At 41.0% G+C, this 19,629-nt stretch overlaps 2 protein-coding genes across 7 annotated transcripts in view; one reads left to right on the top strand and one right to left on the bottom strand.

The window, feature by feature from the left end:
* Positions 1–8,986, top strand: part of SMAD5 (SMAD family member 5) — a 50,131-nt gene extending 41,145 nt beyond the window's left edge. For 5 of the 6 annotated variants that reach the window (XM_033181145.1, XM_033181147.1, XM_033181149.1 and 2 more), the window contains 2 exons: positions 102–358; positions 3,599–8,465. In XM_033181145.1, coding sequence (XP_033037036.1) covers positions 102–358; positions 3,599–3,742 — 401 coding nt within the window. In that variant the 3' untranslated portion in view covers positions 3,743–8,465. Of the gene's footprint in view, positions 1–101; positions 359–3,598 lie in introns of all 6 variants that reach the window. The other variant, XM_033181144.1, reaches the window with a different exon arrangement.
* Positions 8,987–18,279: 9,293 nt separating this feature from the next.
* SMIM32 (small integral membrane protein 32) lies at positions 18,280–19,530 on the bottom strand. The gene has a single exon (XM_033181143.1). It carries the CDS (start codon positions 18,703–18,705, stop codon positions 18,394–18,396), a length of 312 nt encoding a protein of 103 aa, XP_033037034.1. The 5' UTR covers positions 18,706–19,530; the 3' UTR covers positions 18,280–18,393.
* Between the last annotated feature and the right edge of the window lie 99 nt (positions 19,531–19,629).

Here is a 19,629-nt window from a genome sequence, read left to right as displayed (position 1 = left end):
GTTTGCTGTGGATTAATGGGTACTTCGTTGCTCCATACAGTCTATTTGGTTTCATTATACTGATTCTTTCACCTGACTCTTGTGATGCTTGTCTTTTTAAGGTGTTCATCTGTACTATGTTGGTGGGGAGGTGTATGCGGAATGCCTCAGTGACAGCAGCATATTTGTACAGAGTAGGAACTGCAACTTTCATCATGGCTTTCATCCCACCACTGTCTGTAAGATTCCTAGCAGCTGCAGCCTCAAAATTTTTAACAATCAGGAGTTTGCTCAGCTTCTGGCTCAGTCTGTCAACCATGGGTTTGAGGCAGTATATGAGCTCACCAAAATGTGTACCATTCGGATGAGTTTTGTCAAGGTGAGTGAGTTGTGACCTCTAACGTAATTTGAGTCACTATAAATATGTATATTATGACTTTAGGTTATAATTTTAAAAAATTATTTGTTAAATGAAAGTTGATAATTTTTTGACCTGATTTAACAGGATTTTAAATAAAATTATTGAATTTGTCGTTTTAACTACATAATCTAAGATTTCATTTTGTAATCTAGACGTTATAAAATGCATGATTGATATTGATTTTGATATTGAATAGGGGCTGAGATTAAAAGGAATTTTGGTTAAAAGACTAAATTTCTGGAAAGCATTTGTATTAGTCCATTTTCACGCTGCTAATAGACATACCCAAGACTGGGTAATTTATAAAGAAAAAGAGGTTTAATGAACTCACAGTTCCACGTGGCTGGGGAAGCCTCACAATCATGGCAGAAGGCAAAGGAGCAAAGTCATGTCTTACATAGCGGCAGGCAAGAGAGAATGAGAGCCAAGTGAAAGGGGAAACCTGTTATAAAACTATCAGATCTTATGAGACTTTATTCACCACTATGAGAGCAGTATGGGAGAAACTGCCCCCATGATTCAGTTATCTCTCACTAGTTCCTTCTCACAACATGTGGGAATTATGGGAGCTACAATTTAAGATGAGATTTGGGTAAGGACACAGCCAAACCGTATCAGCATTTAATATTAAAATTGCTATTTGAGGCTCTTAGCTTCAACACTTTTGTTTTTTTTTATTTTTTTTATTTTTATTTTTATTTTTTTTTTGAGACGGAGTCCCGCTCTGTCACCCAAGCTGGAGTGCACTGGCCAGATCTCAGCTCACTGCAAGCTCCGCCTCCCGGGTTCACGCCATTCTCCTGCCTCAGCCTCCCGAGTAGCTGGGACTACAGGCGCCCGCCACCTTGCCCGGCTAGTTTTTTGTATTTTTTAGTAGAGACGGGGTTTCACTGTGTTAGCCAGGATGGTCTCCATCTCCTGACCTTGTGATCCGCCCGTCAACACTTTTGATTATTATTATTAGATTTCATTAGGGTGACTTGGTGGAATTCTTTAGAATGCTAAAATTATTTCATTTCTAGCTAAGTACTGTTAGTAAAAGTAATGGTAGAAGCCACAATTACTTTTCCACCAGCCTTAATATTAAGGATTTGCAAATTTCAAAGGAACTTTTCAAGTTTATCATCTATTCTCTTGACCTAATCGTATTGACATTCCAAAGATTTGTGCTTAAAATTTGAAAAGAATTTTAGTCATGTATTTAACCAATCTGTACTATATCTACATGGTTCTTAAGAATTTAGCACAAGAAGTGTACCTGTCACATGCTGTGCATGGATTTTTTTCTTTTTGGTATTCAGCCCCAGTCCAGTGTTTTCATGATACTTTGCTGTGTAGGTCTATTGTATACATCAGTTTACTGGTTACCCTGAAGGCATTTCTCCCTTCTTGTACCGTAATGTGACTTTTGCATATTTATTTTAATCTCTGCTCCCCAATCTTCTTCACTCCCCTGACCGCCCTCCCTCCCCCACCCAGTTTTCCTGGGCCAGGACTATCATAAGCAGTAAACCAGAGAGCTTGATAAATCTAGGAAAATAAAAGTGAAAAATTTGTATTTTAATTTTTATCTGGAGTTTTAGGCTAAAGGTCTCAGCTCAGTTCATCCCAGTAATTTCCCACCTTAAAGGATAATCACTATGTGATTGCCACATTAAATTATACATGCATGTACTTATCAGTACCTACGATGCCTTATCTGATTTTCAGACAACTTGAAAATAAAAAATTTTGGTTAAAAAAGAAACCTGGGCCAGGTGCGATGGCTCACACCTGTAATCCCAGCACTTTGGGAGGCCAAGGCAGGTGGATCACCTGAGATCAGGAGTTTGAGACCAGCCTGGCCAACATGGTGAAACCCTGTCTCTACTGAAAAATACAAAAATTAACCAGGCATGGTGGTGGGTGCCTGTAATCCCAGCTACTTGGGAGGCTGAGACAGGAGAACAGTTTGAACCTGGGAGGCAGAGGTTGCAGTTAGCTGAGATTGCGCCATTGTACTCCATCCTGGGCAATAAGAGCGAAACTCCTTCTCAAAAAAAAAAAAAAAAGGCCGGGCGCGGTGGCTCAAGCCTGTAATCCTAGCACTTTGGGAGGCCGAGACGGGCGGATCACAAGGTCAGGAGATCGAGACCATCCTGACTAACACGGTGAAACCCCGTCTCTACTAAAAACTACAAAAAAAAACTAGCCGGGCGAGGTGGCGGCGCCTGTAGTCCCAGCTACTCGGGAGGCTGAGGCAGGAGAATGGCGTGAACCCAGGAGGCGGAGCTTGCAGTGAGCTGAGATCCGGCCACAGCACTCCAGCCTGGGTGACAGCGCGAGACTCCGTCTCAAAAAAAAGTCTGACATGATCTTACATAAGGCTATTTATGAGTTTTATTTTTATTTTTTATATATGATTCTTTATTAACATTTAAGTGACATCTCTTTACATTTTTTAGTGGTTTCTCTGGGAATTACCACACATGTATCTTTAACATACCCCAATCTACCTAGAGTTAATGTTGTACTATTCTTAAAATGTAAAATATGAAAACCTTGCTGTTGAAGAGTTTTAATTACCTTGTTTTATTCTTTGTGCTATTCATAAATTTTACTCTGCACATTATATATCTTATAATACTGTTATAATTTTTCCTTTAAATAGCCATTAAGTCTTATAAAGAAATTAAGAGAAAATGGTATTTATAAATATTTGGAGGCAGATTCTTTGGGGCTATGTAAATACACTTTTTCTCCTTTATATTTTACCCACAGTTTTTGCATTCTTCAATATATCTTGTCTACAGTAATTATTACTGTGGTGCCCTAGTGGTGATTTTCTATTTTGCATTTATCCCATTTAGGGAGAATGTATCTCACTGTAGAAATATTTGTTTTAATTCTGAGATACTGTACTGTGTTACTTTTTTAAGATTAAAAAAAAAATTATGAAATATAACTGACTCCAAGGGTTTCTGTTAAGGGAATTATATATTATTTTAGAATTCATGTGTCTTTAAATAAATAATGTAGCTGTTGTCTTGCTTTTAATTTCATGATGAATACTAAGACTGGTTTTGTGATCATTATTCTCTTTACATAAATTCTACATATCTCTACTGTTAAAAGCTATCTTTTTGTTATGGTAAAATTGGTTTAGAGTGGTTGACAGTTTAAAGAGGGATTTTTGATGGTATCTGTTCATTTTCATAGGGTTGGGGAGCAGAATATCACCGGCAGGATGTAACCAGCACCCCATGTTGGATTGAGATTCATCTTCATGGGCCTCTTCAGTGGCTGGATAAAGTCCTTACTCAGATGGGCTCCCCTCTGAACCCCATATCTTCTGTTTCATAATGCAGAAGTATTCTTTTCAATTATATTGTTAGTGGACTTGTTTTAATTTTAGAGAAACTTTGAGTACAGATACTGTGAGCTTACATGGAAAACAGATATTACAGCTTATTTTTTTCTACATAATTGTGACCAATACATTTGTATTTTGTGATGAATCTACATTTGTTTGTATTCATGTTCATGTGATTAATTCTCAGAAGTGTTGTAAAAGATGCAGAGTAAGTATTATGCCCCAGTTCAGAAATTTGGCATTGATCTTAAACTGGAACATGCTTTTTACTTTATTGCCCTAAAATTTTTTTATTTGTTAAATTTATTTGAAAATGCATCACATGATGAAAAGTTATAGTAGCTTCTAAGAGGGTATATACAGTGAAGAGTAAGTTTTCCCTCCTACTCTGGATCTTCCAGAAGATGTACTTTTACCAGTTTCTTTGTCCCACCAACTTAAAGTATAATTCATTGTTTTGCAAAAGTGTATGGTAGGGGCTTAAACAAAACTATAAACAAAGTTTTATTTGAAGGAACACTATGCACTGCTCTAACCAGTAGTGTTCAGTAAAAGCAAAATGATAGTTTTCTAGATGACATAAAATTTACATTTAATACAGATAAGTGTTCTTCAGTGTAATGTGACTTCATGCTAAATATCTTTTGTAAAACATTTCCTTTTTTAAAAAAAATTATTGCAAATAACTGATCTCAAGTATATGTCATTTACTCAAAATCTGTCATAAGCATTACTTTATAGCTAGTGACAGTGCATGCACAGCCTTGTTCAACTATGTTTGCTGCTTTTGGACAATGTTGCAAGAACTCTATTTTTGACATGCATTAATCTTTTATTTTGCACTTTTATGGGTGACAGTTTTTAGCGTAACCTTTGATAAAATATACTCAAGTGACTTGGACTTAGATGCTTATCCTTACATCCTTGGTACCTTTTTTGTATTAACAAACACTGCAATTTATAGATTACATTTGTAGGAAGTTATGCTTTTTTGTTTTACTTTCAACCTAGGTTATGAGACTGTATTCTATAGCTCCAACTTAAGGTGCCTTTTTAATTCACTACAGTTTTATGGGTGTTACCAGTGCTGACGAATCATGTAGTTAATCCCATTGCTCTTACTTGCGTCAGCCTCCCTATGCAAGGACCTATGCACTGGAGCCGTAGGAGGCTCTTCAGTTGGTCCCCAAGGATGAGGCTACTGATGTGATACTAAATGAATCAGCAGTGGATGTAGGGATAGCTGATTTTAAAACACTCGACTGGGCGCAGTGGCTCATGCCTGTAATTCCAGCACTTTGGGAGGCCGAGGCAGGCAGATCACAATGTCAGGAGTTCGAGACCAGCCTGGCCAATAGGGTGAAACCCTGTCTCTACTAAAAATACAAAAATTAGCCAGGCTTGGTGGCACGTGCCTGTAGTCCCAGCTACTCAGGAGGCTGAGGCAGAAGAATCACTTGAACCTGGAAGCGGAGGTTGTGGTGAGCCGAGATCACACCACTGCACTCCAGCCTGGGCGACAGAGCGAAACTCCATCTCAGAAAACAAAACAAAACAAAACAAAACACTCATTCATCAACGAATATAGACTCTTCTCTCATTTATCAATGATGCTCTTTTTCCATTTTTTAAGTACTTACGTGGAAGCTAGTCTCCCAAAACACAATCTTTAGAGAGAAAAGACATGAATGAAAACTCTAAAATACTCATTTAATCAATCATGTTTTTGGCTTTGGATAAAGGACTTTGAACCAGTTTTTTTCTCGGGAGCTGTCAAATCGACACTTAGTTATGACATGAAAATGAAGAAATTATTTTGGAAAAAAAAAAAACCGAATTTACCTATTAGTGAAAGCTTTATTTTCTGGTGCCTTTTGAAAGTATATGGAGTCATGTCATTCTTCTGTTTAAAATGTTAGTTTGGTTTGACTTTCCACTTTGTCCTTTCTGCTCTTGTGAAGAAAAAAAAAAAAAAAGCATTTTCGAGGAAAGAATTATGCAATTTCTTTTGTTTTCTGTGTCATTATTTATTGCTTTTTCAATGTGCAGCCAGTGGATGGTTGTAGTTCTTTCAGATGAACTGCCATTTGTGTTTCAGCTCACAGTTCTTTGCTGGGTAAAAGAAATACTTTCTGACAGTCACCTGAGCCTTAAATGTAAGTATTACATGACATGCATTCTGTTTCTTCCAGAGTTCTGTCAGCCACATGAGAGAGAATATTTGCTTACTTGATAGAACTTTGGCATTTTCATCATTCTTTTACTTACCAGGCTTGCGGCACGATCTCTGGAACAAATTTGTGGAAAAAAATTACTCCGATTGAATAACGGATGTATGTAATCAACTTCATTGGGCTGCAGTAAAGTAGTGGAAATTAAAGAGTTGTTTTATTGGTGTTTTCTACTGTGAGTTAATTAAACATTGTTTTTATTTGGGGTCATTATGTCACAGTATTGAGTTAACAAGATCTTACATGATTGGCTTTTTCTTTGTTTTCTCTTAGGAGTTGTGTCTCATGAATGACAGTACTAAAGTTATTAACAATTAAGAGTTTGACAGAACTATAAGCCTGTTGTATCTCCTAAAATTTATCAACTCCACACCCTTGGACTTTAAATGAACACTTTATTCAGTCCAGCTATTCTTACAGTCCCTAAGGATTTTCATTTATCTATGTATAGGAAATAAAATTTGCTAGTAAGATTTTTAAAAACTGGCTAGTGAAAGGAAAGCACCTCTGAAAGAAACCATTTTAGCAAATTATTTTAATCTACAGAATGTTTTATAGTAAAATTCTAGCACCACTAGAATAATCACATAGCATGTACAGTATATTTATGCTGGCTGAAAAGACAGAATCTGGGAATAATAAAATTGCAACCAGTTTGCAAAAATGCAAAAATAAAAATGCAAAAAGCAAAATAGAATGAAATCTCAGTAATGAATTAAAGCAACAAAAAGATGTTGTTTGGCAAAAAAGCAAGATATAAGAGATGCAATTGCTTAACATCTCTACATAATATTTATGATCTGGTCAGTATTGGTCTGGTCAGTATTGCCTGGCTGACATGAAATGTAAACTAGTAGGCACGTTATTGATCTACTAAAATTAACCTTTTTTTTAAGAGGAAATTTAAGGAAGACGTCAATCAAAAGATCAAATATGTGTGTCAGAATATAAATAATTTTTCACATTGTATTGTTGCTATATTAAAAAAAATAGAATTGGTTGGGTTTCTGAGGTGAAATCCAGAGTAAGAGTACTAGACAGTTCAACAAGCCACATCTAATAGCACAGATAGAGGATGTAACTATTTTATACCTTTCATAACAGTTGAGAGTAAGATATCCTTCAGGATATAATCATTAAGTACTCATACCTGAAATCTGTTGTCAAGATTAGAACTGGGGTTCATGTTAAAAACCTTCCATATTACCTGAGGGTACCTGTGGGGAACAGTTCCTTCCCGTGTGGTAGTATTTTGTTGGAAGAGAAAGTTTATACGAAAAATGAAATTCTACCAACAGCAGAGAGACTCTAAAAAGTTTGATAGTACCTACCAAAGTGCTGTACTTCTGTGATAGAGAACATCTGATGTACCAATTTAGATCTATTTCTTTATACTTTTTCTAGTCATTTGCTTAATAGTACTTTGGATCATTATCACCTTTGCCACTTAAAATATATAAATACCCTTTTTACTTCATGAGGAAGGAAGAATTTTTTGATAATTACTGAGTTCAGCCTTTTGTGATGACTTATATTTTGGACCTGTATTTTAACTTTAAAGAATGTCAGATCCCTTCTTTGTCTTACTAGTTAAATCCTCACCTATTCTCTTGGGTATAAATATAAATGTGTGTCATCGTTATATTGTTCAGCTAGATGAGCAAGTGTCTTAGGGTAGTAGGTAGCCTGGTGGTTTTAGAAGTGTTTGGTGATTTTTATGGAGAGAGTTTTCCTAAGTGGTGGTTTATAGGTGGTATCAGATATTATTAGGGCAGCTTTTGGGGGACTGATCTCAGGTCCCCCAGAGCAGCAGCATTTTTCTCATTGATATAAGTAAGATTCTTAACTTTTCTTATCACACAAGATGCATGAATTGAATATGAGAATTGAAGGCATTTCTTCTGCATAAACAAAGAATTCAACCTGCTGGAAAGAAACCTGGACAGTTCTTTGGAATTTGCTGAATTACAGTTTAGTATGTCCTGATTACAGAGTGACAATATTTATCAAGCCTTTGTTATATTGGATTATCTTATCTCCTAAAATACAACTGTATTATAGTTGAAATGACAGCCCCAAAATTGGATGGTTTACCAAAACCAATGAAAGGGACTTCGCACATCAATTTTTATTTCTGTTTTGAAGAGCACATGCTATATAATAATTGCTAGTAGCAATTGCAGTAAAACAGGTGATACGTTATTTTCTATGAAAAGATCCAGTCCTAGAGCAGGATTCTTCGATCATTCATGGCAGAGTGAAAAAGGTTAGTATGGTTCTTGTCCAAATAACTCAGTTCTTAAAATTCTTAAAATGATCATAAACCATTGTCCTTTAAAGGTTTATTTGAAGATGCTGTTAAAGTACATAATGTTGTGTACAGGTAGATTCCCTCCTCATTAATAGTGCCTTCTTAATTAATACAGACTGGTGTTAGCTATAACAAAACTCCAGTAAGGCCAAAGAATCCCAAGTTCTTTGTAAAAAAAAAAAAAAAAAAAAAAAAAAAAAAAAAAAACTTTTAGGGTCAGATTTTCCCTTCTAATATCATTGGAGATAATGTTGCGTTGATTTATTCATAAAGTATTTTAACTATAGGAACTCTAGAAGATAATGGTTAGGGAAGTGGTTTTTTTTTTTTTTTAACATGGTTGGCATAAGTTGTATTTTGAAATTCACTTATTTTAAAATCGAAGAGGATTGTAATCATGGAAACAGATGTTTGTATCTACCTGCCCACATTTTCTTAAGATATTTCATATGCAGATAATGAAGACCAAGCTGATGGCTGCACTGTAGGTCTGCTGCTTATTTGTATTTGTTTTGCTTCTGTTTATGTTGTAGAAGCTGAAATTCTAGCAACATGCTTCAATTCTGTTATTTTGATACTTATAAAAATGTATTAGGTTTTACTATATTGTGCTTTTCAAAGCCATAACTCTTAAGAACTTTGTTTTTGCATATTGTTTGCTAATTCTTTATTTTAATAAACCTCAAAACTTGCTTAATGTGTCTTTTTTTGTTTTGTTTTGTTTCGTTTTGTTTTGGAGTTGGCCTGCCTGCATTTGAGTCATGGGCCTCATAGCTTAGACAAGTTGCTTAACCACTCTATGCCTCACTTGCCTGACCTGTAAAGGAAAAGTCTACTTCATAGGAAGGATTTGAGGGACGATTAATTGAAGTGTAATACAGTACAGTATTTAGAACAGTACTTAGAACATAAGAACTCAAATCTTAAAATTATTACTATCTTTTACATTTCTACTAGTTCTTTAATTCAGCATAATTACTTCTGATGTTGCTTAACCTCAGTGTACCAACCTTTGATTATCCACTTTGTGAATTTACAATTTTTAATTTTCTTTTGTCTTCTTTTTTGAAAAAATTTTAAATCACAGACTGACTTTGCATCATTGTCACTGTGGTGCACACTTTCACCAACCTCTGAATTACATATAGAAGACGTGCAAACTCATTCTAATTAGAAAGGAATGGTGAGCAAGGCATCGTGGCTTACGCCTGTCATCCCAGCACTTTGGGATTACAGGTGGATCACCTAAGGTCAGGAGTTCAAGACAAGCCTGACCGACATGGTGAAACTCCGTCTCTACTAAAAATACAAAATTAGCCAGGTGTGGTGGCGCGTACCTGTAATCCCAGCTGAGACAGGAGAATCGCTGGAACCCAGGAGGCGGAGGCTGCATCGAGCCAAGATGGTGCCATTGCACGCCAGCCTGGGCAACAAGAGCAAAACTCTTATCTCAAAAAAAAAAAAAAAAAAAAATGGAATGGTGAAAAATCATGTGCCCTTGCCAGAAATGTAGAAAAACCAAACTACATATTTTAACCCTAAAAGGATAAATGTGAAAGCACTCCTTCCTTTTTTTTTTTTTTTTAAAGAAAAGAAGACTTCCTGTATTCGAGCTTGTCCAGCCCGCACCCATGGGCTGCATGTGGTCCAGGACAGCTTTGAATATGGCCCAACAGAAATTGGTAAATTTTCTTAAAACATCATGAGATTGTTTTGCGAGTTTTTTTGTTTGTTTAGTTTTTTTTTTTTTTTGCTCATCAGCTATCGTTAGTGTTAATGTATTTTATGTGTGGCCCAAGATAATTATACTTCATTGTGGCCTAGGGAAGCCAAAAGATTGGACATTCCTACCAATTTCTGAAAATCAGTTCATTCCTATGTCTTTTTACTTAAAAGACATTTTGTAAGGTATTTTGTAGCAACATCACTGGTTGTTTTAGAAGTGTATTTTTTTAAAAAAAAACACACTTGTCCTGGCAGAAGAAGGTTCAGTGAGCACTAAGAGGATGTTGACTTCTCTTGGGTTTAAGATAATTAGTTTTCAGGTTGCTGTAGCCAAAACAGTTCAGGTGATGAGGGGGTGGGACAGTGGCTAATACTATTTGTATTACAGCAGTTTTGATGCAGGTATCATTTTATAAACATTTTTAAGGTTGTCAGTAGGCTGCAGCAATGTTTATAAGGGAGTGCTTATTTAGAGCTCTATAGTATTTATGATTAAAAGAAGGAAGCATTTTTAAAACACCCCTCCCATTTAACGTTTTAAATATTACTGATTTTTGTCATCGAATTTGTAAGTCTATAATAAACTTTGCAAAAATAAAAATAACTTATTCTTTCTATCTACATTAGTTTTTTTTTTTTAAAGGGTAATGGCCAATACAAAGAAGAGCTATGGGCCACTTGCTTAACCATCTCCATGTTAAAGTATGTTGGAAGGGAGGTGGGAAGAGGGATTTAGACTGGTAGTTAAGACTTACCCGTATTGTATCAAGTGGGTGTGTGTATAATTCCTAGTGAGAGATTTTCTGAGGCAGTTTATTGATGTTTAGAGATGGATTTTGAAAAGATCCTTGTACTTTGTCTTAATCACCCCTTCCCCATCTAATAAGCCTCCTCCATTATTTCATTTTAAATAATACTTTCATCTGAGATCAATGCTGAGAATTTTAACGGTGAGAAAAGTAAAAACTGAAACCCCCAAACCAGTAGCAAAGGTTTATGAGTGTGCCTTTCTAACCTGTTCTGGTAGTCACTGTACATTGATCCTTGGCTTTCTTTCAGATACTTTACTGATTATGGATGGAGCTCTAGCTCCTTTTTTGAAAGGGTTCTTAGAGAAATTGGTTTGGTTCCAAAGTGTTTCTTGAGTTCTTTGTACCTAAGAAAGCTTTTCATTCTGCGTAGCATTTATCACCATCCAATATATTATATATTTATTTACTCTGTTTATTACTATCTTACCTCATGGGAATGTAAGATCTGTGAGGACAGACCTGTGTTGCCACTGCTAGAACAGTTCTTGATATAAGCAAGCATGCCAGTATTTGTTGAATTAATGAGAGTACTGAAGCAAGATGTGAATTTTTTAAGTATTTAGAATTTACCTTTTAAATAATGTAATAATATACTTCTTAGTTGCATTGCTTCTAGTTCAATGTTTTATTAGATCTCTTTATGCCTGAGAAGTGGTTTGATGTGGGGTGGGGTATTGAGAGGGTTGGCTAAAGTATAATTGAGAAGAAAGGGGGAAATTCAGCTAAGAAAGCACTCATATCCTTTCTCTTTGAACTTTTGGACTTTGCTCCAAAGTTACCAAATGCTTGGAATTGCTGCTTGTAGAACCTGCAAAATTAATAGTCAAGTTAGAGCTTTAACCTGTTAACATTTAATATTTTCCCAAAGAAAGTAGACAGGGCATAGTTTCTTTGATACACTTGACAAGAGAAAATAACCGCAAAAAGTGTACTTTTAATTTCAGAGCTTACAGAAGCTGGGGTGTTAAAAATTTTGTTGTGTGATTTTAGTGCCATGGTTTAGACTCCATAATATCCTTCCCTAACTGTTGTACATAAGGGGCAAGCCTTTCATTGCACTTAGGTGGGAGTGGGAACATAAGACAAAACCAATATATGAACCATATTTGTGCTTCAGAATAAAAGATTAATTTTGCTGAAGAGTGTGTGTGGGTGATATAGGGGGAGAAGTTCAGGAAGAAGAAACAACAAAGGGTCTGGAGGGCTTTTTAGATTTTATCCACTTTATAGTTTTGCCAACATTAGTTCAGAAGTGTAATTAACAGTAGACTTTCCCTAATTGCCTTTTGTTTATATAAAATTTTGTGAAATGTGGTTTTCATTAACTTAGAATTGTTTAGACCAAGTTAGTGAATTCAGTGAAGGGGAAGAATGCAGGCACAAACTAGTAATGTGTAAATAGTAAGGCTGAAGAGATGACGTTCATATGAAAAGAAGGTCCTTTCCTTTTATTGTCTGTTTAATAAACTGCTGTAAGCTTACCAATGCCCATTTGCCCTTTCATTGCAGAACACCTATGTCCAGCTGGATACCACATTTCCTAGCTTTCTTTTCAGCTAGGTATGGTCATGTGACTAAGCTTGACCAGTAGAATATTAGCAGAAGTGATAGGCACCACTTCTGCATTGTATCTGGAAGAGGAATGCACCCCTTGCTCTTTTCTCCTTCTCTGGCTGGAATGCAGATATGAAGGCAGGATCTAGAGTATGCACCTTGAAGTGGACATGGAAGCTGAGGGATGAGGATGACAGTTGTGCTACCCCTGAAAGAGTACTGCGAGAAAGAAACTTGAGTGGCGGATGGCTTTGTTATAGCAGCTCGGACTGTAACCCAATTAATACTAACTTGCCAATTCAGTGATTACTACAGGTCAAGCTTTATGCTAGGCAGTAGAGCTGGAATCATAGTTCTTGTCCTCATGGAAAGTGAAGCTATAACAGAGTAGTTCCAAGTTCATTAGGTTAATCAGTTTCGGAGGGTGGAGAAGCAGGACCCACAAATGAAGGAGATTTTAAACTATAGACTCGATTCCTGTGTTTCTGAATATTTTTATTTTTTCTGGCCCTGAGCCATATGAGCTTGGTCATTCATTTGACTAGTATTTGAGGGCTTGTTAGATGTCAGGCTGAGGAATAAGAGTGGTTAAAACAAAAATTCTTTCTCTTGAGGATCTTCATTCTGGTTAATGAAGACACCAAACAAGGTAAATAAAATATATGTGTGTGTTTACTAGTAAGTTCCAAGAGAAAAAAAAAAAAAAAAAAGCAGGAAAGGAAGATACCAGGGTTGGGGAACAAGGTGGAATTATAATTTTAGATATGGTAGCCAGGGAAAGTTTCATTGAGTAAATAATCTTTGATCAAAGTCCAGGAAGATGAGGAAGTTGTTATGTGAAACAGTGATTTAACCAGTTCTTATTCAAGGCAAATCAGAAGGCATGTGAATGTTACTGCAATGATCTGTGCTTTTCTGCAGGAAAAGGAGTAATTCAAGCAGAAATAGCTAAAGGTACAAACTTTTAAATTGCTTGTTCTTTAGTCTCTGCAGGAGATACAGTAATAACTGAAGTGTTACCTAGGTGGAGACAGGAAATGTTAGTTGCCAACAACTTTGGATTACCACCCCTAGGAAACTAGCCACTTGGAAGACCAATCAATAAAGGAATGTTCAACTCAGTATTTCACCTGATGCAAGGTTAGTTTAAGGTGGAAAATCAAAAGATACGTGCTTAGATGTAAGTACACCTTTCAAATTTACTTTAACCTCTAGCTCTGTTTTCCCACTATATTTCATTCAATAAATATTTATTGCCTATTTTCTGTTTAAAACTATGCTAGGCATTGAGAAAACAGCAGTGAACAGGACAGATGATGTCCCTGTTCTCTGTTCATACAACTTACAGTTACTAGTGGGAAGAAGCATTGGGCTACTAATTACGCAGTTATTTAGTAGCTGTGATTGGGGAGGCAATATGGGGTTTTGAGAGGATATAATCTTACCTGAGGATTTAGGCACGCCCTTTTTGAGGAAGAAACATTTAACTGGAGACATGAAGGATGAGAAGGCATCAAGCCAGAGGAAGGAGGAGAGACAAACAGCTTAGGCAAAGGAGCCTTAGGGATTGAAAGGCCACTGGAGTGTAAGAGGAGTGAGAGAAGACAAGGCTGGTGGGACCAGATGATTCTAGTCGTTATTAGGCTTTTTGTGTTTAATCCTGAGAGCAAAGAGAAGCCATTGGTGTATATGCTGGGGCTGGAGGCAGATGTGTTTATTGAGTGAGGAGAGACAAAAATGGAAGTACAACTTTGAGTTAGGGTTGTGATGGTGGACATGGACAGGAGTAGATGGAGTAGAGTGGTGCCTAGGGGGTGATGAGTTACATATTGGAGGATGAGGCAGAGTTTAGGGTCAATAATGACCACCATGCCTTTTTTACTTTGGGCAGCCATACGCTGGTGCAGTCTATTCAGATGAAGACTGAAGGAGGATCTAATTTAGACAGATGATGAGTTTTAGGCTTGTTGAGTTTGAAGTTTCCCATGAGATTTGAAGTTTCCCAAATGGAGGTGTTGAGTGGGCTCAGGGATAGTGTGGAGAGAGTCATCTGAAAAGCAACTGAAGCCATGAGAGCAAATGAGATAGTTTAGGGGGAAAGTGCAAAGTGAGAAAAGACCCAGAATAGCTGCCCTCCAATTCTGGGCATACCTATTGGGAAGTACAGACCTCTTTACTGTTTCCTGATAGCACATGGCTGATAAAGAACAGGTCACTGACAGGAAGCAGTTGTTTGTACCGCTGTACGCACTTCTGAAATGGCTATCCTGGTTAATAATGATAGCTCACATTCAGGGCATTTACTACATATCAAACATGAGCTGAACACTGTACTGATAATGTTTCACTCCATATTGAAAATCCTTTGAAGCAAGTATTGTCATCTCTATTCTACAGATGATGAAACGGGCTATCAGAAATACGATGAAGGCATGGAGTGGACGACCAAGCTCAGGTCATTGGCTCCAGGACTCAGACTCTTGGTCACCACTATGCTACCTCTCCTTGGCTCCTAGCATCTGCAACTACCTCCCCACCATGATCTCCAGCCTCTCCCCTAAACCCCACCAACAAAAATGTCTTTTCCTCTACCCTCTTGGTTGCTCACGGTGGCTGGTTATAGCAGAGGAACCCAAACACCTGTGACATGGGCCCTATTCCTATTTTTAGCCTGCCATGCCCTGTCTCCAAAGGTGATTTCAAGACATCTTGGAACTGGTGGGAGAGCAAAGGGCAGGAGGATGTGTATGCACAGGTCTACTCCCAGACAGTCATCTCTCTTAGCTTGGGCTGCTTCAACAAAATACAACAGACTGGGTGGCTTAAACAGAAATTTATTTTCTCACAGTTCTGTAAGCTAGAAGTCCTCCAAGATTAGAGTTCTGGCTGAGTCGGTCTCTAGTGAGGGTCCTCTTCCTAGTTTGCAGATAACCATCTCAGTGTGTCCTCACATGGCCTTTTCTCAGTGCCTGCGCCTGACCAGAGTTGAGAACTCTCTGTGGTCCTGCAAGGACACTAATCCTATCAGAACAGAGCTCCACCCTTATGATTTCATATAACTTCACTTTCTTACTCTAAATACAGCCACTCGGGGGGTTAGGGCTTCAACGTATGAATCTTGGGAAGACATATGCGTTCAATTTTAACACCATCTAAATATCCAATCACCACATTGTAGTCCACTTATTCTCAATATCTGTAGAGGGCAGATGTGAATTCAGCCACATCCCTGCTGCTCAGAAGAGAATGTGGGGCTGGGTTCAACATGTGAAAGAACCCATTACCCCTCAGTCCAATACTATCCTAGAAAAGAGAACCATGTTACTTGGGTTCACAGTGCTGGCAGATAGTACCCTTACTGACCCTGTGTGCTTTCTAGATTCCAGGTCTGTGCAGGCTCAATTACCCAGAAACTTATTCCCAAAGTATCTATTCATTTGAAGTGGCCAAGCATTTGACTTAGGTAGCTGAGGCCACTGCAACCCTGTAGAGACATCAGAGAGATCCCAAAAGCCTCCTGGATTACTCTGGTTTGAGCTGATTCTGGCCCAGGAACTACAAGTGAATCCTAAGCCAGTCATGAGTAGATGAACACATCTACTCATGTTCTTCCATGAAGGAACCAGTCTTTGCATTTGTTTGTGGTCACAAAAGACAGTGGGTCCTAGTGAGAGCACATCCTGTTGGTGGGGTCTCCTTCTCCCAGCAGCAGTGCTGCTTCAAGCCTATAGCTCAGTTCTACAAATAGCTATCATTTGGACGCTCATTTTGTACAAGCATTATGCTAGCATGTTACTGGTTATAATAACTTTGGTTATACTCTATTATTCAAACTTGTAGAGCTAGGTGATATAATACCCACTTTGCAGATGAGGAAATAAGCTCAAATAGGTTATTTGCACAAGGCCATACAGCTAGTGAGAGGTGGAGCTGGGATTTAAAGCCAGGCATTTGAACTCTAGAGCTTGTACGTTTGACCACTCTGCATACTGCCTTCAGATCTGGCCATCAGGACATGTGGTGGAGGGATACTCTGCCTCTACATTAGTCTCCTACCCCTCACAAGCCCTCAGGCCAAGGCTGAAGGGTCCCCCATTTCAGCAGCCTGTGATTTTGCATGCCAGCCAGGTGCCCTCATATTTCTCACATTTATTTCCATCTAGTCCTCTCTGCAACCAAGGTTCATGGAGATTAGCTTGGGTTACCTTTATTATAGGCTGCAGAGGTTTGGCTACCTTTCTGAAGACTAAACTGAAATGCTGTATGAGGTGATCATAGAATTGGCATTGTTAGGACCTGGTGGGTATTAGTTCTGGAAGGCGTGGAGAATCAAGCCCAGGGAGGCGTTTCTGGTTTCTATGCCTCCTCTCCAGTGCTTCCTGGGATATGAGCCAGGAGGGAATCTTGGGCACTGACTGAGGAGAAGTGGTGGGCTGGGCTGTGCCTCAGGAGCCCTGGCCAGTCTCTCTTCCCCAACCTCAATCTGGCCTCAGGAACCAGTTTCAGCGTCACAGCTCTTAGAATTGTTGCAGAATTTCGTGCCTGTATGCGTTTGGCCAGAGCCAAGAGTCCTTAGTTGTCTAAAGATTGCCAAAGCCCAAGTGACCCTGGCGTGGGTCAGAATGACTGGATTAGCCAGTCTGTCAAATTCATTTTCAGTCAAACCTTCTCTAAGCTCTAGTGCTCCAGAGCCAGGTGACTCCTGAAACGGTTTTAAAGCCCCATAAAAAGACTCCCTATAATTGGGTTAACTTTGGTTAAGGTTTTTTTTAAGGTTATCACAAGCTCTTCTAGTCCCTCTCAAGTTCTTTGAAGTTGTTTTCCCCTTAACTGGGTTTATGCATCCATTTCCCTCCTGCCAGGTTCTCCAGGGCAGGCCCCCATCTCCTTTGGGAGGAACTGCCACCACCTGACCTTCAGGCTCTTCCTTCACCAGATGGTTCTGGGCCAGATATGGCTCTTCAGGGGTTTCAGGCCCAGGGAAGCTCAGAGCAAAAGGGAAGATGCCAGGTGGAAGGAACTGCCCTGCAGAAAGGGTCCCCAGGAGCCCTGTTAATGGGAATTTATTCAGCAGGTCAGGCAGCAATTTTCCCTGGAGACCATCCTGAAAAAAACTTCCCGAGGAAGTAATTGACCGACCCTGGGGAAAAGCTGAAGAGGAGGTAGTATCATCAAAATGTCCTGGGAGGGGAGGTGGGTCTCCCTTGGGTCTCCTACTCGGGTTCGATCTACCCTTATCCCCTTTTCCAAAGCGGCGCAAACAATTACCAGCACGTTCTCAGCACTAGGTCTAATTGGGTGAGTTTTTATTGTAGAAATGCGGCCCCTGAAGATGTGAGACGCATAGGTGGGCCCCTGCGCCTTTCCACTGGCCTCCCACTGCCCGTGCCCACAGAAGGAACACAGGGTCCTTAGACCCGGGCGGGACCCACTGAAACCCCACGTTCAGTCATTTCCCCAGGGGGATGCGGCCCCCGAGTGCCAACCTTCCAAAGTTCAGGTGAGTTCACGACGCTCGGATTCTAGTGGGGTCCTCCTCGGTGTCAAGGAGCAAGAGAGGCGGTGGCAGCTGTGGGGAAACAGCCATAGGGCCTGCGAGTCCAGACAGGTAGCTCCAGGCTAGTTTCACGCTCGCGGTCCTGTCCCTTCCGTGTGCAAAGTAAGGAAGTCAGCAGGCGGCGAGCAAGCCTTCTGTGCCCGGGCTGGCGCGCCACCTTTCAGGAAGGTTTCTCGACTGGACCCTTTGTCCAGAGGAAGAAAGATTCGGCCAGGGGATCAGAATCACAGTACCTACAGGTACTGGAATCGAGACCCTACACAGCCTCCCGACGCCTCGGTCTCCCTTTCCGCTCGGGTTGTCACTCTAGTTCAGGAAGGGTCTTTGGGTCAGGACGCAGTGTTCCCAGGGGCCAGCGATCCCCGGCGTCATGCCCTCTCTATCAGGCTTAAGCTGGCTGCTCTTGGCTAGGTCGGGACGGGGCGCCCGGCGGCCGTGTCTCAGTCCCACACTACACCGGCCGCGTCTTCCAGGGCGCGCGGGCGTCGCGCAGCGAGCGGTCGTGGGGCAGCGCGGCGAAGGCCGAATGGCGCAGCTGGCAACCGATGAAGAGGACGACGAGCGCCACCGAGAGCAGCAGCAGGAAGAAGAGCAGCAGGTAGGTGGGCAGGTCGGGCTTTGTGGCCGCACCGTCCCGCATACCGCGCGCAGTGGCCAGCTCCAGCGGCAAAGCGCCTTCTGCCTTGACCGTGGCTCCTGGGGCCAGCGCGCTGTCTACCGCCGCCTCGGGGCCGCCCGTGGCGTTGAATATGTCGCCGTACATGGCCCGCGGGTCCCGCCGACCCCAGCCGGACCGCTTCACTTGGCCTGGAGCATACTGGCGAGACCCGGCGCCTCCATGGCGCGCCTCTCCCGCCCTGCCGCACAACTGACCGAGAGTCGGTGCCTTGGAGCTGGCGGGGACTGCAAAGACCCCAGGACGCGTCCGCTCACTCGCCTCTGCGCTCAGCTGCCTTCCCTGCCGGCCGGCGGACCCCAGTGCTCGGAGCTGGACAGTTCTGTGCCGCGCCCCTCGGGCTCACCTTTCTCACCGTCGCCACCAGGACAGAGGTCCCAGTCACTGACTCTTCTTTTGGCTTTATAACAGCCCGTTCAGCTCGGACCCTCGGCTCCAGTGAGCTCCAGGTGCCGGGCACCTCTGGGCTGCGGCTGCTGGGAGAGGCACTCAGCGAGTGCAGCCGCAGCCCGGGGTCTCTGCTGAGCGCTGGTGGCAGAGCGCACAGAGGGCGGGTGGCCAGAGTCCTCCGCGTCCTCCGGCGCCGCAGTCACCGCAGCGTCTCGGAGCAGTCCTGCAGCCTCGGGTCCCTATCGAGACGCCCGGTGTTCGGCGAGCTTGTCCCCACTCGCTCCGGCTGCTGCACTCCTGTTTTGAGCAGGAGACTGAGCTTTCTGGCGGCTCTGAGCGTGCTCTGGTCCCGGGCGGGGGTGCAGGGGAGGGGCGGGACTGGTGGCGGCTGCCCGGGGGGAACGGCTGCGAACCAATGAAGGCAAGAGAGGACGCCGCTGCGACTGCCCTCGGCCTGGCCTCACATCACTCACGGACAGAGGGACAGAGACAGGGACAGAGAGAAAGAGAGAAAAGCACAGGGTCACAGGAAGACTGACGGGCAAAGACACAGTTACAGACCTATGAACAGAGCCACACGCCAAACAGGGACAAACCGTTGAGGTAAGCAAACCAACTCAG

This window comes from Trachypithecus francoisi, unplaced genomic scaffold (assembly GCF_009764315.1).
Source record: "Trachypithecus francoisi isolate TF-2019V2 unplaced genomic scaffold, Tfra_2.0 Lachesis_group2, whole genome shotgun sequence".
NCBI lineage: Eukaryota > Metazoa > Chordata > Mammalia > Primates > Cercopithecidae > Trachypithecus > Trachypithecus francoisi.
This window is presented reverse-complemented; position numbering and strand designations above follow the sequence as displayed.